Source organism: Dufourea novaeangliae, unplaced genomic scaffold (assembly GCF_001272555.1).
Source record: "Dufourea novaeangliae isolate 0120121106 unplaced genomic scaffold, ASM127255v1 scaffold11, whole genome shotgun sequence".
NCBI classification, from domain to species: domain Eukaryota; kingdom Metazoa; phylum Arthropoda; class Insecta; order Hymenoptera; family Halictidae; genus Dufourea; species Dufourea novaeangliae.
The window spans coordinates 1012525-1034954 of record NW_015373895.1 but is presented as its reverse complement, the minus strand read 5'-3'; the positions used below and the strand labels follow the sequence as shown (position 1 = coordinate 1034954).

At 33.4% G+C, this 22430-nt stretch overlaps 4 protein-coding genes across 4 annotated transcripts; 2 read left to right on the top strand and 2 right to left on the bottom strand.

The window, feature by feature from the left end:
• Window positions 1-2200: 2200 nt before the first annotated feature.
• Window positions 2201-3912, bottom strand: LOC107189901 (deoxyhypusine hydroxylase). The gene is made up of 3 exons (XM_015578587.1): window positions 3577-3912; window positions 3172-3492; window positions 2201-2511 (listed from the first exon to the last, which is right to left on the bottom strand). The coding sequence occupies exons 1-3, from the start codon at window positions 3854-3856 to the stop codon at window positions 2201-2203; spliced, it is 912 nt and encodes a 303-aa protein (XP_015434073.1). The 5' UTR covers window positions 3857-3912.
• Window positions 3913-6927: 3015 nt separating this feature from the next.
• On the bottom strand, window positions 6928-14356 carry LOC107190383 (leucine-rich repeat serine/threonine-protein kinase 1). The gene has a single exon (XM_015579182.1). The coding sequence runs from the start codon at window positions 14311-14313 to the stop codon at window positions 6928-6930; it is 7386 nt and encodes a 2461-aa protein (XP_015434668.1). The 5' UTR covers window positions 14314-14356.
• Window positions 14357-15359: 1003 nt separating this feature from the next.
• Window positions 15360-16938, top strand: LOC107190918 (peptidyl-tRNA hydrolase ICT1, mitochondrial). The gene is made up of 3 exons (XM_015579814.1): window positions 15360-15661; window positions 16060-16248; window positions 16658-16938. Exons 1-3 carry the CDS (start codon window positions 15503-15505, stop codon window positions 16916-16918), a joined length of 609 nt encoding a protein of 202 aa, XP_015435300.1. The 5' UTR covers window positions 15360-15502; the 3' UTR covers window positions 16919-16938.
• A 974-nt stretch (window positions 16939-17912) lies between these two features.
• LOC107191123 (clusterin-associated protein 1) lies at window positions 17913-21655 on the top strand. The gene is made up of 6 exons (XM_015580081.1): window positions 17913-17970; window positions 19565-19761; window positions 20092-20493; window positions 20649-20887; window positions 20987-21159; window positions 21384-21655. The coding sequence occupies exons 1-6, from the start codon at window positions 17949-17951 to the stop codon at window positions 21653-21655; spliced, it is 1305 nt and encodes a 434-aa protein (XP_015435567.1). The 5' UTR covers window positions 17913-17948.
• Window positions 21656-22430: the final 775 nt, after the last annotated feature.

Below are 22430 nucleotides of genomic sequence, written 5' to 3'. Positions count from 1 at the left end.
TGGTTAACAAAAATAGCTGCTGTCAACACACTGAGTGACAGATCGCGCTCAAATTCCCACGTGGTACTCGGTACAGTGCTACCAACTTACAGAAAAAAAATTGTGGCGATATCTTTTACGAGCATCTTTCAAATCATAAATTCCGGGTACTTTTTACACAGAATGTACATGAGCGACTAGACACAATGGAATGCAAAGGAGTCTGAATTGTAGTAAACGTCGAATGTATTGTTTATTAAAATTACGCTACACCTTTTTTTGTTATGTTTGCAGGCAAATAATGTTCAAATACTCGATTCAGCAGAATCGTATACAGACAATGACATATAGCCAGGACGGCAGTTACATTCAGAATACAGCGACAGATGAATATGAATCTGACATACTGCCTGATCGACTATGGTATCAGATGTCGTGCATCTGACGTCAGTTTGCTCATAGGGCATTTTTAAAAAGCCACCATAATCCATTTGAAACAAAAGGGATTTTAAAGACATAAGGTCACAGAATATAAACATATATTTTTAAAATTTTTTCAGACTTGAACCAGGGGCAAATTTACAAAACAAAAATATGTTTAATACTGCATTGTAAAAACAACTTTATGTATAAAACAAAAAATTAGTTAAAAAGAGGAACATTTACGATTAAAATGAAACAATATGAAATTCGTATCTAATAATTGCGAAGATAAAAATTCTTTTGTGGAGGTATTTTCGTAAAGATCGGTGAAAATTGTCAAATTTCCACCCCCCATGTTGGTAATGGAACTAAGGTGAAAGAAAGACATTTATTCCATGTTTTAACTTAATAAGACTAATAATTATGCACTTATATTCAGGTTGAACGTGTATTGTCTGGGAACATTCAGGGTGATCCTCTCGTTGCTAAGGTGGAAAGGCAAGCCTCCTGTTTTGTCGTTTAAGTGCCGTGTCTGTAAACATGTCATTGATAGCTTGCTCCTGCTGGGTGGCCTCTGTGTTTGACAGGGACAGGCGAGTGCTGTTCTCGCTCTGTCACTGTCACACACGTGGTACGCTCGGCAGGGGTAGCTAGCGGCTCAAACATGTCATTCACTGTCAAATTTGGCAAGAAAGATAAATTGATTAACATTTTGAAACTAAGAAATGAAGTTCTGTTTACTTTATCTTGATGTTATTTGAGTAATAATGTATTTGCCAAATAAATTATTGAAATATTTATTTTATTTGAAATTTAAATGTTTGTTATTTAATTTGATTGACAGTTGTAGCGTGACTAGGATAGTGCGTAACATTTTAAGCATGGTTAATTTTGTTAACAAGTGTGATGGTATGTGTAGTGATAACGCTGACAAAAAATCATTCATATGTTTATTATATATGAAAAACTGTTATGTGTTATTTTAATTGTATGTTAATTTGTATGTTAACTGTTATTTGTTATGTAACGAAATATCTTTTATACGATGTTCGTGTGGTGCAATATAAATTTGTTTCCACTGCTTTTTTGATAAATATTACTCAGTCGTATGTAATAATACAGAATAAAAGTATACTGTTTATATTTGAAAACATATATGCGTTCGTAGACACTGTTAAACTGCTATATTAACAATAGAAAAATAAAATAATTTACTCAAATTTACATAATTACACATAAACGTGTTCATAATAGCGATATTAAACGCGATTACTTTTTTGTACGTGAAAGAAAAACAAATAGGTACTCCGAGGTTTGAAGTCAAGACCCTTTTCTAATACGTCTACTTTACTTATACAGCGAACGGACAGAAGAGAATCCGTTCGACTATGGTCCCTTTGCTGATTTCTGATTCTATCGAACACTCATGATCTGACAACACTGCGTACTTTAGACTTGACAACACTGTCCAAATGTGGCTAACTCAGCTCGAGTCAAGTTCAACGTAGTTCTCAAATTCACCGTTCTCAAAACGTAGGGGTCAGTAAAATCACAGGCCTTTTCTGTGTCAGTACTTCAGTTTTAGGTGAGCCACCACCAACTCCCGTAAGCCTTACGGCGTAAGGTGAAACGTCTACTTTTATAACCACGTCTATGATTGAATGAAATGTCTACTCTTATACCTTGTCTGTGGTAATATTAAAGTGCGATACAATACTATGATATTATCTCTTTGTTACTTTGAATACATTTATTATATAAATTTTACACTTATTTACAAACACGCAAAAATATAATTTTAAACAGCAACTTTCTGTAATGTATCTGCATATTGAAACTCAGAACTGTTCGTATACTCGCACATGTCTAATGCAATTATACAGCTTTCACGTACAACCCTTTTATTGTCATCCAAATATTTCTTTAAAATATTAAAACACTCAGGAGTTGCAATGGAACCTAATGCCTCTGCACATTCATGCCGTACCATTTCATTTTCCTTCTCATTTTCTAGAGAAGATTGCAAATATGGTACTGTAATTTCCTCCTGAATCTGTCCAAGTACAAAGGCTACCTCATGTCTGAATAAAGCACTACCAGCTTTTAAACCTATTAAATAAAAGTAATAAAATCGGTAAAAGTTGCAGTTAAGTGATGGAGCTTCGATGACCTTGACCTTGACACATGTTAAGAACACTCTTCTGAGTAACCCCTAAGAAGTTTTATCCGTCGTCCGTTTTTTATTAAAAAATTATTAGCAAAAAGAGTTTCGTATCGTTCATTAGTAGTAGTGATAAGTAAAGTGACCGATGACCTCGACTTTGACGTATGTTAAGGTTACCCTCCTGAGTGACCTTCAGAAAGTTTCAATCATCAAATGTTGTTTATTAAAAAAGTTATTAAGAGAACAATGACACCTTTTTCTTGAACTATCTCTAACCAACTCTGAATGACTATTTTTTCTTTACCTGTTTCTGACCAACTCTGACTGACTTTTTTTTTTAAATTGTATCTAACCAACGCTCAAGCTTTACACTGATCGGAGTTGCTTATAGTAACTGGTACATGCGCAGATTTTTTTTCATAACTTTTTAATAAAAAATTGACGATGGCTAAAACTTCTTGGGGATACTCAGAAGAGTGTCCTGAACAACATATATCAAGGCAAGGTCATCAGAGCTGCATCCCTTAAACATAATTTTTACCATAAAATTATTCAATATAATAAACGTATCTCACATAATCAACAAAGATACAAATGATCAATACCTTCACAAAGTGCAAGAATACTTTCTGGTGTATGTATATTTCTTAAAGAAAACATTGCTCTATATCGTTCAAATAAAGGAATGTCTTCATTTAACAGAATATCCTTCAACTTCTTCACGTCCCGAATTTCTGTTGGTGGAGCTGGATCTACTGACATATATGGACTGTTTTGTGAAGTTGTTAAAGGGTCATTTGATTTTAACCACTGCAATCGACGTAATGCTAACTGACAAGTTTCTGCCACTTCTGGTACATTGTCTTCGCTATATCTTTTTAAAACTGGTATTACATTAACATCTCCAATTGCACCTAATGCTTCACCTAAAATAATTAAGTGAAAAAATTTCAAAATACAATAGCCTAAATATATAAGCTTACAAAAAAAAGTTAAACTAAATAATATACCAGCTTCGTGACGAACCATTGGTTCTTGAGTGACATCTTCTAATACCTTTACAAGAATAGATACAGCAGAAGAATCTTGCATTTGACCAAGACAATATGCAAGTTCATGTTTTAATAGAGCAGAATCATCTTTGAAGCACATGTGAATCAGTTCAATGGCTTTAGCGCCTCCAATATTTTTTAAAGTAAATAATGCACGAAATCTTTCTTTTAGTGGTCGACTATTGTCGTTTAAAACACTACCAATCGCATGAATTTCATTATCATTTATCTCTAACATAATTTTTTTTTTGAAACACTTCAACTGAACTTCGAGAGAACAATTAATAATTAATAATTTATGGAGTTTCGATAAGTTATAAAATTCATATAACAGTTACAATAATTATATCACTTGAGGACATACTAAAACACCATGTTATTACATATATGCAATTAATATTAAGTGATATTAAGTATGCGTAGAGGTTAACCGACCAAAGGGTAGGGATACAATAAGAGACAACACTCCAAGCGGCACCTTTGATTTTACTCGATGCAATGAGACAAGAAGAATGTGATTACTTTTTTATTGAAAAAATTGAAAATATTCAAACAATAATAAGTGTTATATTTTATCACGTTAGTGAATATAATAATTTAACCAGACGGATTTTCGACTTATAAAGAAAAAACCATTGTTGTTTTTATTATTCTTTATTAATAAACTTTTATTTATCATTTGTCCATTAATAAACAAAAATCTATGCAATCATTCTTATTAACAAAGATAATAAACTTTTTACTAGAGCTTTACAGTGTATTAATTTATTTATCTAAAATTTATTATCTATGTATAAAGAATCATCATCTTGGAGGTCTTTCAACATTAATCTTTCAATTTCGTAAGGGTTGAATTTCAAAAAATTCTTTCTTAGTGGATTGCCTACGTCCTAAGGGGAAAGACATCCCTAAAATTTCATGTTTGTGAAGGAAATGAGATTTTATTGGAAGTTCATGCTTTTCAAACATACCTGTACTATGAAGAGATAACAGAATCGGAAAGTATTTAATTCCTAAATGTTGACACTTCAATTAAAAAAGATATTACATCATTATTTAAACATTTGTTTACTACTAATAATACATATTATATCTAATTTTACTTAAGAGTGTAACTTGTTATGGTAATTTTAGAAGTGCGTTGAATAAAGTATTAAACATCTATTCCTTATCTTAAAGAAATGTTTATCTGCTTCAAGCGATGATAAATATAATACATTACAGTTGTACATATATCTATTTCTTTCTTCAGAAATGCGACCAAAATGGTACAATATAAAAGATATCCCATTTAAACAAATGTGGCCGGACGATGAATATTGGTTTCCTTACATGCTACGAGGGGAACTATTCAGAAGGTACTTTTTGTACAGAGGTCAAGACCTATTTCTTAAACATAACATTGAGACTATGGAAGAACTACCAGTTACTATTGTATGCCTAAATTGACGTTTGTTAACACATTTTTTAAAAACTTCTATCATACATACACTTATTTATATAATAATGTACTTTACGATAATGCACTTTCATACTTTAATTATTATAACAAAATTTGGCTGGGAAAAAAGGAAGAAGATGGAAAGGATGCAGAAGGGGTTTTTAAGATGGATGGTGGGAGTAGACTGGAGGACACCAGGGTACATAACAAGAGAAATAAGATAGGTGCCAAGGAAACGAAAAGGGCATGGTTTTTCGACGAGGTTAAAAAAGGGAAAGAAGGGAAAAGAGGAAAGTGAGCAAGGATCTGCTGAGGAAGTAAGGAGAAGAGCAGAGACAGGAGAAAATCTATTGAAATGGGAAGCTGGCAGAAAGTACTTTGAAGAAAGGGGGTGGGATTTGAAAGAACAGAAAGGAGAGATGGAAAGTTGGACTGGAGAGAAGTGGACAGAAAAGACATAGAAAAGATTAGAACAGCAAAATGTAATAGATGGTGCAAAGAAATTAGAGTGGACGGAATACGCAAGTACCTAAGGAAAAGATGGGAAAAAAAGAGATAGAGGGTGGAAAATGAAATGAGAGAAGCGAGGTACTGGGAAGAAAAAGATGAAAGGGTGTGTAGGATATGTGGTGGAGAATAAGAAACATAGGAGCACGTGTTAAAAAGGTGCGGAGGAATGAAAGAGGGGTATAAAGAAATACAAGAGAAAATAAGAGATATTGGAAGAGGTGGATAAAAGAGATGGAAGAAAAAAGACAGGAGAAGAAAGAATGCAATAGGGAGAGTGACGAGGCGTGGGAAGTATGTATGAGTGGAGAAGCAAGAAAGAATTTAGTTAAAAATAGGTTAAGTAGATAATATGATAACGATAAGATAGGATAAGAAACAGACAGATTGAAGAAGGAAGAATGGAAGGAGTGAAGTGAAAGATGGGTGTGAAGGAAGCAGGAAAGGTTAGGAGAGTAAACATAAAAACTAATTTGTAAACGGAAGCCATTGTAACCCTATGGGGACCGATTAAATAAATACTGTACATACATATATATTATAATAAAATTTAGCTTGTTACTAATGCAATAACTTTTTTCATAGTAATGCCATTTTGTAACCATCACAATATTTTGTTCTTTTACTAATCTTGTACAAATATGTTACATACAAACTTCCTATACTATTCGTACTTATAATTCGATATTACATAAAAGCACACATATTAAATGATCTAAAATGTACAAAAAGTTTAACAATAATATTTTAAAAATCATTAAATAAATATTTCAAATATATTACAAGATCAACCATTTCTTGCTCAAATCAAATGAAATCATCTTTTCTTTGGAAACCAAAGCACTTATAAGAAAATGTAATAGTAAATTTAGAAAATTACAATATTCTATTACAACACAAAAAGATAAAAATATTTTGCTTAAGTTATATTTGTTAAGCAGATAAGAATTTTACAGGAAGTACTAAAGAATACAAAGATTTAGCTTTTTAGTGCAAGAAATTTTATAACACCCAAGACATAAAGCTTAAGTTATACATATCTAAAGTATATCATGGACGTATAGCAGGACTGACGAACTTCTTTTCTGTTGGGAGCCGTATAGCCCCCACCATCAGTCAGACCGTTCTCCCAATATCAGTTAATATACTACGTGTGGCTCACAAGCCGCCAGTTCGTCACAAAAATAAGATGAAGACAGCAGGGTCAAATAGGAATGGAGGGATTCGTTCTCCTCTAGATTCTGCGAAATAGACAAGTAGGAGAAAGTGCCCCATGCGACCCATAGGTCGCTAGTTCGTCAGCCCTGACATATAGAATTGTCAACCAGTTATATCACCCTTATTCTTTGAAACAGTTACAGTTATGCAGCTGACCAATGTTCAGATTTCCATAATAGCGCATACATACTATGTTTCAGATCTTCTGCATCTAATCCATCAATTGGAAAATCTGTATATCTTGAAATTAAACTTCTGTAACCTTGACCAACTGTTGCTAATACCAACTTCTTTTCATCAGCTGATTTAAATGATATTATTTGACATACTTTACCTTCAAAAGGTCTGAAAACTGTAATTGGTCGAAGAGAATTACATTCAGCTACTACAATACACCCCCAAGTTGTACCAATATATAATTGGTTTCTACAAGTTTCAAAAGCTGTTACTTGGCACTTTTCTGTAGATAAATTCTCTTCTATAGAAATGGATTTCAGACTTTCAGAACAAGGTACTAATTTAGACATATCTAACTTATTTATTATTTGCCTAGTATCCACATCCCATTGATAAACAATACATCCAGGGTATGTATACGATAGAATGGAATTTTCAGCACTTAACAAGTATGTAGCAAATAAGTTTTTAATAGCTGCATCTCCAGTAACATGAAAAACTTGTAATGTGTCCATTAAATTGTTGTCTTTTAATACATAGATTGTTATTCTACCAAAACTTTGCCCAACCCATAATTCCAGTATACGTTTCCTTTTACAAATAGCTGCCAAGGAATATGATTTTATATTGTCTTGTGTATCAGTGATAATGTCCATTTTTTTCATTTGAGTAAAAGAATTTGTTAATAAAAATATTCTCCCACTATGTAATGCTACTACAAACTGTTTTATCTGTTCTAAATAAATCAAACCTATCACCTTAGATTCTCTGCTGTGATCAGGTTCCAGGTTATAACTAGCAACACAGCCAAAATTACTACCTAAATAAACATGTACCTGACCTGCATTATCGCCAATCCAAATATATCCATCTACTCCACACATTGCATATGCTATTATAGGAGTTTCAATTCTAACATGTTGTAACCAACCTTTCTGAGTTCCCAATAACATATCTACTTCACCATTGTTATGCCCAAACCAAATTTCATCACCATTCATATTTTCTTCGATTGTTCTACTCGTCATGGTAATAGCTGTTACTTGAGTTCTCTCTGTTAACATCATAACGTCGACCAGGTGTGTAAATTCAGGCGCAGATGCAATGGAAACTATTTGGCTAGCAGTTGGCCGATCTTTTGGATTTTGAGCCCAACATATAACCATTAAATCAAGAGCATAGCAGGGATGAAATGTCTCCCTATATGTTAACGGTGGTCTTCCACCTTCTAAAATACACTCTTTGACTGCTTCATGGCCCTCAAATGGCTGCCTTAGAGTAATCAATTCATATATAAACATTCCAAATGAAAAAGAATCAACTTTCTCAGTATATTCTTCCTCGCCATTATACTTGATAATTTCAGGCGCCATAAATCCTTCAGTTCCACCAAATCCTTTAGCACCAGTTGGTAATGTCAATCTAGATATACCATAATCGGCTACTTTAACGTGGACAGGATGTTCAAGATGATCTTGAAAAGGTAGAGGCATTTGCCAAACTAACACATTCTCTGATTTTAAATCTCTATAAATAACATGTTGTTGGTGAAGATATTCAACAGCTTTTGCCACTTGAAGAATTATAGCTTGTAATGTGTATGGATCCAATCTAGCACCTGAACGTCTGTAGTTTCTCAAAACATTATCTAATGCACCTTCTGGTGCTAAATCTAATACCAATGCAAGAGGACTAACCACTATTCCAATTAATGGCACAATGTTCGTATGTCTGAGCGTTAATAAAATATTTAGTTCTTGTCTAGCAGTACAGTAAGCTTTACAAGCATATTGTAAAGAATCTCGATCCCATTTACTTTGTGCAGCTTTATAAGCTAGAATTGCAGACTGTTTCGAATTTGGACCTGGTGGAACGGGCTGTAACATTTTAATAGCAACATCAGCTCTTTGATAAGTCACAGGCAAGCGACAAATTCCTTTAAAAACAAATCCAAATGCCCCTCGACCTAAAAGTTTTCCTAGTTTAACATCTTCTGATTTTATTAAATGGTTCAATCCCAAATCCATAAAAATAATATCTGGAGCTATGTGTGATAATGGTATTTCAGAATGCTTGGGACAACTAATTGGTTTATTGCTATAGGCAGATAGAATACATTCTTCTACCATCCAAGAATATGCTAAAATACCTTCAAAATTGGCGTTTTGTTTAGTAATATCTGGATGGCCTTCTAAGGATGGTATTCTGCTTGATGTTAAACTATCGTAGCCTACTCCGCTGTCACCATCAGATTTGTAACTATCCTGACTCTGTCTTTCTTTATTTACATAATATCTTTGAATGTCCTCTGCTAACCGTTCATTATTATCACTAATATCATGTTCATTTTCTCCATTATTCAATAGACATCTTGGGCAGGGTATTAGTCGGGTCACTAATAATTTACCCTCTGATGTATGCACAAACCGTGTTCCCAACGTAGGATACCAATCTTCTAATAAAATGTCAATATGGTCAACTATTAGAGCCAATAACTGTGGTACACTTTCTGGACGAGGTTCAACTATAATTACTTGGTATCCCATTGGTTCTTCATCTGCTGAATCAGACATTATCGGCTGCTTAATTACTAATGTGTCAACTGGAAACCAAATTTCTAGAATTGCTGAATTTTTTAAATCTACCGTGCACCATATACCATCTTGTTTCAATTTGAATTTAAATTGCCTGTAATCGTACGGTACGTTCTTTAAATTGTAGTTTACTTCTTTGAGGCGCAGCAAAGTAATATTAGCGTATCTTAGTTCTATACCCGTCTGCCAAAGTACCCATTCTGCTTGCGTGTCTAAGAAACTTACAAAAATTTTATCATCGACAAAATTTTTAAACGGGGCTAAAAAGGACATTACAATTTCAACAATAGTATCATCGGCTAGTATTCTAGTTATAAGCCTTGACCAGAATCCACTTGGAAAGTAAGACATCAGAAGAAGCCGGGTAACTGAGCAATCTGGTTGTGATCTAGATGTTAGCACGCATTCAGTAGGTGGTTTATCTCCAGAGGAATTTTGAAATCCAATCATAGGAGAGGTAATTTTTTTAGAACGTACATGCCAACCCCTTGACTTTACTGGTATTTTGATTACTTGATTATTTCTTAAAGTGTCTTCTTCAGTTGGTAGCAAAGAAGGAATTAGTAAAGTGCGATAATCCCATGTTAATGCAACTTCAAATTTATTTAACAAGCTAACGATGTATCCTTGCGTGTCTATAGATGATATTGTTGAAGATTTAAAAACGTGCTGTATATCGTCTAGTTTCATTATGCCAGATCTAGCAAACGGATTAATTTCACGTATTGTGACTACGTGTGCTAACATGTCGCAAAGCCATTGCGGATCAAGGAAGTATAGATCTTTCAGAGTAGCATCGTCATAGTGCAAAATAATGCCATTTTCGTGAAGAAAAAGTGTTGCCTGATGTAGTTCTGCAAGATCCCTAAATGATCTATGCAGTTTATGCAATTCATTATTTACTGATGCGTAGTATTCATCCGCTTTTAAAACTGGATCTGCGCCTGATAATTTTCTATCATGCGCAAGCTGTATCACAACATCTTCCAAGGCAAGATAACTGGAAGGAATTTTCTGTTCGAGTAATAATTCTTTGCTACCAGGTGATCTCAAGCTGAAAACAACATCATAAATCAAATTACACAACATTTTTATGTTGTGCCTTGTTTTGCAGCTGACTTCTATAGTTTCCATAACTTTGGGCAAACCACACTTTTCAGCATCGACAACATTTATAAACTTATCACGAATGTATTGTTGCAATGTCTCAGTATGTTCATTTGATATATCATAATGAGTGCCAACAATAATTACTGGTGAATTAGGCGCTCTGCTTTGAATATTTACCAGCCATTGAAATATTTCAGAGACACCTCTAAATCCATCTGTGATTTTCCATACAACTAAATATAAGCTACGTTTAGACAAGAAATATTGATGGGTCGCATAATATTCTCGTTGTCCACCAAAGTCCCAGGTTCTGAAATAAACTGTTCCATGAGATGACTGACCTCTCATTTTCTTCTCATAAATCCAATCTCCAATATCAACACCAACAGTAGATATTGTTGTTCCTCTAGCAGTCTTTGCATTGATATTTTTATTACCCATCCGTTTTGCCCAATGCTCAGATGCTTTCTTCTTATTTGGAACTTCACCTTCTTGTCGCAATTGTTCCAATAAACTTGTTTTACCAATGCCTTGTATTCCTACAATCATCAACTTCATACGAGCATATGGTTTAGCATCTTCCAAGATTGACTTCAAGTAGCCAATAACGTCCATAGTTTTATACTTTTTCGAGTCAATCATTGTTTTTAAAGGCTCTTGTAACCTGCAGCCCTGAGTATTTAAGTTCCATAAGCGAGATAATAATCCCATTTGTGGTGGTAGCTCAATAATATCTGTGTTACCACTTATATTTAAAACAGAAAGATTGTTAAGCTCATAAATGTTCTGTGGTATTTCTTTTAATTTGTTATTGCTAACATCCAACATGCTAACATTGGGGAACAGTAGATACAGTTTCGAGCTAGAATAAGTAACTTTCATATCAGTGTCTGTATTCTCTTCTTCTAAACTTGGCATTTCTCCGTCATCGACTGAAGTCAATTGAATCCTATTTAATAAATTGTTGGCAAGAATCAATGTTCTTAAATTCTCTAATCTCAAGTGGCGTCTGTGTGTGCAAACAGACATTAAAACTACATCGCGTAAAGATGTTGCTGTTTGCCGGTTACTACCTGGAACTTTTGGTGATTGTACATTTGTGATAGGACAATAACATGCGGTGTTTGCTTGTTCCATTATATCGGCACTATCTACTTGTGGTAAACTAGGCCACCGAGAAATCTGATTGTTGGACAAGTCTAATTGTTTTAAACTTGCAGGATATGAAGTAATGTGGCTCATAGATCTCAGAGAATTATAAGCCATATTCAATCTTACTAAATTAATAGCCAAACACGGCAACGCCACCGGAATGCTATTAAACAAATTGTGAGCTAAATTTAGAGATGCCAAAGCTGATCTTGCTCCACCTTCATTGTCGTCTGAAATTTTTTCTGAAACTTGAACTGATCCAGTCCAAACATGTGGACGATTCATATCGATAATTTGAGCATTTGCTATCTTAGTAAAAGATTCAAATTCTAATGATTCTTCCCGTGACATACCAAGCTGTGATGCTAAGCTACGACTACTTGGACTATTATTCAGAATATCTTCTCGTTGTGATTTTCGTGGTATGTTTTGAAATATTTGACTAGGCAAATCTTTCAATAAATTGAACGATGCATTTAGTTCCTTCAATTTCGGTGCTCGCCATAAATTGTCTGGTAGACATTGAAGCTTATTATTTGAAACATCCATAATTTCTAAGGTGGGTAAATTCATTATAAATTCAGGTAACTGCTCCAGACGATTGTCTTGAAGGTACAACTCCTCCAAAACTGGACATAATTTGTCCTTTAGACTTTTTGAATCAGCAGTCAGAGTATCTATTTTATTTTGGGCCATATTGAGGTATCTGAGACTTTGTAAATAAAATATTGTCGATGGTACAGACGTAATAGAATTAAGAGAAATATCTATCCTTGTAATAGCATATAGGACCAGATCGTTATTCTTAGCATTCAATTTCTTATTAACATACAACACAGCATCAATTAGCCATTGCGATCTTATTTGCGAAAGGTGACATTTTTGATTATGCCAGTTTATCATTGTCGGAGTATTTGGAAATAATGCCGAATATGTAACGTTTCCAAAGGAAGATAACGCTGAAAAATGCGAAGTCTGAGTACACTCAGTCATAGCCTTCTTGTTGATTTTATATTCAGAATCTGGATAGGCCTTTATAGATAAAAGTTTAGCTGTTAGTGGTTCATCTCGATTTTGTGCGGCAATTTTAATTGCTTTGCAAGTATTATCTACAGCACCATGTTTCAATAAGAGATCTGCAGTTTTTATGTCACGCTGCTCGCAAGCAATAACTAATGCACTAGAGTTATTACTTTCTGGATCGCTTTGATCATAAGGAATTTTTAAAGGTAAATTAGGATCAGCACCTGCTAATAACAATACCGTAACAACTTCTGTATGCTTACCTTTCACGGCAGCATGTAAAGCAGTTTCATTTCCATTGTTGCAATATAAATCTAGATTTAATGGGCATATCATATTGTCATCTTTTTTATCAAATGCTTTACTTCGAAAATTTAAACTAGACATTAACCTCTGAATTCCAGTTGAAATTTTTCTTTTCGACATAGGTAGCGACTGAGCAACTCCCACATCTTCGTTTTTAATTTTCCTTGCTTTTACTTTATAATTTAATAATAATTCTATGATTTTTATATTTCCAAGTATACTAGATATATAAAGGACATTCTGCCCTGTAACATCTTGGCTATTAATATCAAATGGCATTTCATATTCAAATTCTCCTGATGAATCTTTGTAACATTGATACGTGTCTTGTGGATATTCAAATTTTAGTAGTGTGTCAATAACTAGATAATGACCGTTTATAGCTGCTGCATGAATGGGTAACCATTTTTCCACTGTTAAAGATTGTACCTGTTTAGGATGGTGTCGAAGGAGCAGGTCTACAATTTCAACCCTGCCATTATAACATGCTATGTATAAAGGACAATACTTGGTGACAGGATGTACTCTACAATCTGCCCCATGGTCTAGAAGTAAATGTACTATATCCTTGTGGCCCATTTCACATGCCATAAAAAGTAACGTATTAGCACCATTTGGTGCCATGTTAATAATGTATTCCGCATCAGTAACGAGCCCTTGAATAATATTCCTAGCTGCTACTGTGTCTCCCTGAATACAAGTTGCACGCAAAGAAACATGCATTGCCAGTTTTGCCAATTCATATTTTTCTGCTGCTGATTTAAGTAAATTTATACAAACATCTCGTTTATTTTGTTCAACTATGTCAATTGGTTTCTCACCATTATTATCAGTAATCATTAAATCAGCATTGAACTCCAAAAGTTTTTCAATATTAGAACCATGACCATGTTCTGCACAAATATGTAGTGGTGTTCGATAGTGACCTCTTGGTCCACATGGTATATTTGGATTAGCACCAGCAGATAATAATACATGCAAACATCTTGAGTTTTCTGTAATTGCTGCAGCATGTAATGGTGTTCTACCCCATGAATCTTGACTGTTTATGTATTGTGCATGCTCTCCTTGCAACAGATCTTGTAACAGTTCTGCATTATCCCACAGAGCAGCTTGATGTAATAGACGTCCAGGAAAATCTTCATCAATAGGAGTATAATCCTCCATGTTATAAACTGCAAATTGTTTACAATGTACTTTTCCATTTTCTTTGCTGAGTTCTAACTCTAGAAGTTTGAACATACATGTGTGTGCATGTGTGCGTATATATATTTATCTATTACTTACGATTTGTATTTATAAATTCTTTTGTTTTCTAATTACATGTTCACATAATCGATGCAGTCTTCTTTTATGGTATGTTGCATACGATTTTTTATTCTGCATTTGATAAAAATCGAACAATTGATGTTCATTACAAAATATGTAATAGAGTTTAAATCTATTTATGAATCTGCACATATCCACTCTATCTAAAGTAAAAGTATCGAAGATAGTTTATAAACGTTTGTAAGATTTTCATAGTTTACTTGCACGAAAAGTATTTGACAGTGTAAATTTACATTCTACATTGTTTCCAAGAATTAATATCTTAATAGAAACAAAGCAATGATAGCGATGAATATTATCACTACTGTTTGTTGGTTTAATTTTTTTACATACATGTATGCATAGAAACTTGTGTACACGTCAAAGTGTATATTAATTGCACTACAGTTTCAATTTTAATTGTTGGAAAGATTACGATTAATTGATTTCGAAACGATTCCTGTTACTCACATTGGTTATGAAACATTTTTCATATTTTTTAAACTTGTTCGTGCATTGATAGGGTAGTGGCATAATTGTCACACTGATTTTTAAAATGAAACACCAATCCACCACACGCAAAACACTTCACGATCGCCATTTTGTTAGATCATTTTATCGAATGTACGCAGTTTTAGCACCATGGACATAGGAATAAACTAACGGAGCGTAAGCTGAGCTAGGCAGAGTGACAGGCGTGACAGGCGTGACAGTGAAGCTTGGTGAAGCCAGACCTGAACCATAGACATATATAATAGACTGCGCGGTCTTATGGTAGGATTGAAGTTGGCCTAGAAAGAGAGAACAATAACTGGAGTTAGTTTCTTCCCTTTCTAATAGGGTTGTTGGTGGGGAATTCTCCTACTGAATTGTACTGGATGATCCAGTAATACTGGACCGCTGGATCCAGCGGCTGGACCATATACATCGTGATACATCGTCGGATCAGTGCTCGTATTAGCTCGTATTGGTTGAGCTGGGTGGGGTGTATTGTGTGGCTGTTATATTGCGCTAGAACCGTATTTATGGTATTTAAGAAAGAAAAAAAATGAACATGGTCAGCAGAAATTATCTCAGAATCTTTCAGAATAACATAGCACAACAAAATCACTTTTCAATTCTTAGTAGAGTGTTTGCTTATAAGAGCGCTTTTTCGTTAGAGAAGCTCTATCCTACAAGTAACCTAAAACTTTACACACCAACTTACGTAAGTTTCGGATTCTTCATTTCACACAAAAATTATATTAATTATATTAAAAATAATTATTTTTCTTATTCAGCCATTAATACTGTAATACATAAGAGACATAATATATAATAGTAATAATAAACCGTAATGTACATACTTAGTAACTGTAAACAACTAAAAAGTAATGAAACATATAATAGTAATAGTTCTGCTATAAATGTTTATGCATTTATGGCATGTCCGAACTTGCAGTAAACTAATGTTTTTAATAAGGTTTAATGATATTTATATGTATTGTTACTGAAGTACAACCTTTTGTATGAGAAATAAATCAGTATTTAGAACTATGAATTTGTGTGAATATTCATAGTTTACTAATACTGGTAAATACCATTTACATTGTTGCATCTTTTTAGGTTCCTGAAGATGAAACTGTAAAATTTAATGGTTTCATACCAATTAATGAGCTACAAATAACTTACAGTCGTAGCAGTGGTGCTGGAGGTCAACATGTCAATCGTACAAACAGTAAAGTGGACCTTAGATTTCAAGTAGAAAGCGCTAAATGGTTATCGGAGGAAGTTAAGCAAAAGTTAATGGAACAGGTTTGTAATAGTTTTACTTTACCTGTATCTCTTTCTTCTCTTTTTACCTCTTTCATATGGCTATGTATATCTATTATTGTATTATGTGTATTCAAATATATAAATTATGATGAAAAAGAAGTACTTAATTCAAAGTCATAATGATTTTATTTTAGTTTTAACTTAATAAACTTCTTAACTATTAAACTAAATTTTACTCAGATACTGTTCATTGTAAAATGACCTCTGAAAATGAGAATTGACATAAACATCTGTAATTTATATATTAATTTAAACCAAAAGCTGCACTAACCCATTCAAAGTAATACATTATGGTAACTTGAATTGTACTTGAGTTGTTAAGTATAATTTGTACATAATCATCTATAAATATTTAAATTATATTTTTATATATGAACATTTATTACAGTACAAGAACAAATTGAATAAGGATGGTTACTTCATAATTAAGTCAGAATTAACAAGGTCTCAGCAACTAAATCTAGCTGACGCTCTACAGAAGTTAAGGACAGCAATCAGGGATGCCATAAAGCCTACTGCAGAGGTATCTGAGGAGACTGCAGAATTGAAGAGAAAGCAACTGCTAAGAAGTGCGAGGAAAAGACTGCATGATAAACGAATGCATTCTGACATAAAGAGTAGTAGAAATCCTAGTACAATAGATTTCTAAATTCTGGGCTAAAAATTTCCTTACATTTGTATTGTGTACAATTATCAAAAGTTGAGTATAGTAAAATGTTTAATAAAGTCAAATACAGATTTTTATTTGATATAGGTAGAACCTGATAAAACATTTGTTTCATTCCAGTGTCTGTGCATTAATCGTTATAAATGCCTGTGATTTACTAATTGTTTTTATGTTATTGTATTATATACATTTTATGAAGTGATATTGAAATAAATATTGTATACTCTAAAAAAATAGATGCATTAAAGTTTTAATTATATTTGAGGTAATGATAATTATTTCAATAATAGTAAGGATATCTTAATTATACACTTGTATAGAGACAATAATACTGAAATAAATGATAAAGAAACGACGAAGTTATCATTAAAGATGGCGTGAACTGCTACTTGTGAATCACTCGTGATTCGATCACGTTCGTTCCCAATCACGATGATATTTCACAGTGATTCGTGATTTCTCGTGATCGTTTCTGATTGGTGGAGGAACCTAACAGTTCTTTACACACGACACATAATCTGTATATTTTATATTAACGACATCAAAACAAAAATTCGAGTTATATCGTATAAAGTGAAGGAATAATTAGAAACAATGAAGAATAATGAATAAGTTAATGATTATAAATTATAATCTACATGTTACCTAGCAAATCATTCTTTTAGAATTTCTTGTTTTTTCTACTGATTTTTACAAACACAAATAGTAATGTAAATCATATTGAATACGTTTTTCTGTTTAAAGATCAAGGACTTACGACCGCAGTGAGAAAATTCACTCAAGATAAAAAAATCGCAATCACGGTCGTAAATGAAGTTAAATCACTGTTAGTGATTTTGCACTCCATCTCTAGTGGTAACACTACTCGTCCCGGTGTAGGAACGCTTTCACACAAATGCTACTTTTTCATCCCTGGTTAGTAGGACGAGTTTCCTTGGCAACATGAATGAAAACAATGACCACCATTGAGGGAGAAGCAGTTGTTTACAAGTGATACCTTTTTTACTCAAGAATGTCGTTTCGGGACTTAAGAAGTATATAAACTACATTTTTCATTGTAAACTCTGAAAAGTTTATGATTAGACTGCAAATTTCATGCATTTGTATTTTAAAGTTCAGTAGAGTAAAATTTATAATAAAGTTTAATAAGCTCTTCATTTTCTTTCAAGATTGAGCAATTAAACGTTTTTTTTAGTCTAATCTATCAATTGAACCATAAAAATCTATATTTGCATAAACATTGACAGTCTAGTCAGAGTGACCGTATGTATACAGTGTATCTGTTTTAACTGCTTATGATGAAAATCTTGTTAGAGAATTGATGTTATTAAAATATTGTGCATATAAAGGTGTTTAGTATGAAGGGGGCAATAAGTTGGAGAGATTTCAAAGCTGCCATAATTCTTTTAAATAGAATTTTATAAATAAATTGACTTTTATTTATACTATGATAGTGTTTCGTAAGATGAATTCAACGATGTACAACACTAATATAATTGTAAATTATGTGGCCACATACTTTGAGTCAGCAGAATCTTATTTGACTATGTTGCTGATTTCAATAAGACAAATAACATTAAAAAATAATCTTCTTGAGGATGCTACTAAATGTTAAGTTTTGCTATAATCTTAGCAAACATATTTGCACATATTTGTTTTTATTACAAGCCACTGTATTTGAGGCATAACTTGTGGTTTCAACGTGTTGATACTTCTGCTCACTATACTGTGTCAATATGGAACTGGTTAAATGACAATTGTAACAAGCGGGTTAAACATAGTGCACCATGATCTCGAAAATCACCAAATTTCAGAGCATGTGACATTTTTCTTTGGGGTCACTTCCAACATGTTGGTTTCAAAAACATCTGGTAAAATATTAATCACAAATGGCTACAACTGTATATGTGGAAATAACAGTGAAAATGATAAGAAATTTTAAAGCAGAATTTGTAAGATATCAGATAGAACCTATTTATCATGAAGAACATGCTGAAGGGATATCCAAGTAGGGAACTATTGAACAATTTCAAATATATAAATATATTGGCAAGTGAAATCTCTTGCAACATAGCCTGTGTCAAATCAGGGGCAAAAATGTTGCTGCCAATGTGCGCGTAAGTTGTTTATTGCAAATCTTGCATCAAACTTGTAACCATAACTTTATAACAGGCATTGAACAAAATTTGGCTTTGCAGCTTTGGCTGACTGGGTACATACATCATACATACATACATATAGTGGCCCAAAAAAGTGTTCGTACACAAGAATGAATTTTGTTCAACTTAATTTTATTGACAATCTAATAGTGTTTTTGTCAAATTTAATTATCCATAATTAAAGTACAGTTTGTAATCGTCGAAATTATGATGACGATATTTGTACCACATAATAAATATCCTTCAATTACGCAAAAAGAAATTATTTTACAAACCTGTCCTATTTTGAAGATTAAGACCTGTACTTTAAATAGTGTAATTAAATTTCATAAAAATACTATTAAAATGTCAATAAAATCGAGTTGAACAAAATTCATTCTCGTGTACGAACACTTTTGTGGGTCACTGTAAGTACATAATATTAATTTAGGATTATATACAATAAAATAACACATTTTCTTTCCTGTAGATTTCACGGAGATGATGCGTGTGCTCGGTTATCCGAGACTGATATCCATTGGAAATTTTCGCTTGCCAAATTTTCCGCTGGTTGCGGAAATTCTCGTTTGGTTGGTCAAAATGTTTGATCCAGACGCGGACGTGCCCAGCGAACATAACACCGAGGAAGAACGTATCGCGTTGATACGTATCGTTGCTGAATTTATGGTATACATTAGATTGCGGATTTTTTGCATTTATAGAGTACACAATTGTTTAACATTCAGTCTAATACTAACAAGGGACATTTATCACTGAGGTAGAGCTCTGAAAAACATTCAACAAGTGTGTCTTTCCCAGGCGTGTGCGGACAGAATTGCCAGAGGTAGCCTGGAGTAGCCACCAGGCTACCAGAGATACTAGACAGAGTTGGGCATGATTCATTGAAAATTTCTAGTTTGATTGATTGATTGATTCTTACGATTAAACTTTATCTTTTTTCTGAAATCAAAATAGTTTAACTATCGCTGCATGAAATAATAATATGTTTTACCATAGGCAGTGAAACCAAATGTCAAGTTAAATACAAAAAAAATATACCAGGCGGACGGCTACGCTGTAAAAGAGTTATTAAAAATAACAACATTATTGTACGACGCTCAGATTAATAGTAACAATAATAACAAAATAACTTCAGATGATAATTTCAATGTAGCAAGTTTTGATATATCTGGTAAAATAAACGAATTAAGAACGACTAGACAATTAGTCAGGCAATTGACTGTCACCGGTGCGTCGCTGTTTGATTTATTAGGGCGCGAAGTTGATCTACGAGAAATTCGTAATTTGAAAGTGGCTAGAGAATTCGACACCTCCGAAATTGAAACAGCGTTAAAAAATGTTATTGAAAGTATGCAGACAGAAATCGCTGATACCAAGAAGCAAATTGACAATGTTAAGGTATAATGTATTGGTGTTTCCTTCAGTGTAAATGTGTACTTAAGTGTTTCATTTGTATAAAGAAAGTGATTGATAATACCAATAAGTAAATTTATAATGATAAAATACAACCTGGTTTTTATTTTATTTCTAAACATGTATCTTTATACGTGAAGGATACAGAGCAGAATTTAGATGTAAGGATAGAAAGAAGACGTATAGAGCTTGATAGAAACCAGAAAAGACTGCAGACATTGAAAAAAGTTCGTCCAGCGTTCATGAAAGAGTTTGATAAGCTTGAAGTCGAACTGAGATCATTGTACGAAGATTATTTGCAAAAATTTCGCTATCTTGCCTTTCTTGAGCATTTGTACGAAGATTCTGCCAAAGTAGAACAAGAAAGATTTGAAAGGCGGTGAGTAGAATAAGTGTAACATTCTTTGAGGATCAAAAACAAATGATAGTATCTTCAAGAAACTAAAGGACCATTTAATATGTAACTTAAATTTCTTAGACAAGAAGCAACTAGGAAGCAGTTAGAAAAGATGCGAGCAGAAGACGCCAGTTTTGAGAGCATGATGGAAGGAAATGATTCTATATTACCAACGAATCTTCAAGAACCTCCACCTCCACTCAGTGACATGGAGAATACTGAAAGGAGAACTACGAAAAGCCGATTAAAATCAGGTGAACGACACGACAATATCATTATTATTATAAATGTTGTGTTATTCTCACTGACAACAATGCCAATTCTACAACTAAAATGAACAAACTTTTAGTAACTGAATATGAATTTGAAGACGTAAGATATCACAATTTGGCACGATTGTTTATAAATATAAGTCAAAAAATTAATTACCCGTTAATATTTATTTTACCAACTAACAAATTTATTGTACGCAAAATAGCCAGCCGTGCATCGAGAATACAGATATCCCAGCGTCGGATTTATGGTAGCATGTCGGGACGTCAAAAAGGAACGATCCAGGAATCGAACGAGAGTGGTGGTTCACTGGACAGCGATAGCGATTTGTTGATCGACGGCGATCTAGACGACGACGATGACGACGATGACATCTTAGATTCCGTAGGAGGAACGGAAATCGGGAATTTTGATTTGAAGGTTGGACAAGAAAAACGAGCTGTTAGTAAGTTAGATCATTCCGATGAGGATTTTTAATTCTTATAAAAAGATAATTTAAAAAATTACGAAATATACCGTTCATGTAATTATCGATCAATGTACGCATATTTTAAAAATACAACTGTAAATAAATATTAATAAATATACCTATACTTCGTTGTTGCTCGTAATTCATTGCAAATTGTAACGTTAGTATTATATATCCTTTGTCCCTACTGGTCCCTAGTAGGGACTCTCTACTTCATCCCTACCAAAAAACGCGCGTCGATTATATATGCTATGCCACTTGATGCCACTGGATGCCACCCCCTGATTTACGACCTCACGTTACCGATTCACTGACTATATGTGACATGGGACTGTTATATCTAGGTTTCCCCGGGTTTTCTTGGTCATTTTGCAGCGCCATAGGTGACAAGGATCAGTACTAAAACGAGTGCCGGAAATCCGGAACACGTTTGAATTTCGGAACGATTTATAATAGATAAGCACCACCGACTAGGTAGTCGGTGTAAGCACTGACTGTATGAGATCGTGTATGATAAATTTGATATTAGTTGTTCGCAATTTTCAATATGTTTATTAAATTGATTACATAATATACATATAATATGTAATAAATTTAATAAACATGTTTAAAACTGCAAACAACTAATATCAAACTTATTAGAACACAAATTTATCACACACGATCCCATACAGTAGTCGCCATTCATCACGTTCAAAATTTTAGATAATATACATACAGTATGTAATAAATGTAATGAACGCGTTTAAAACTGCGAACAACTAATATCAAATTTATTATAAG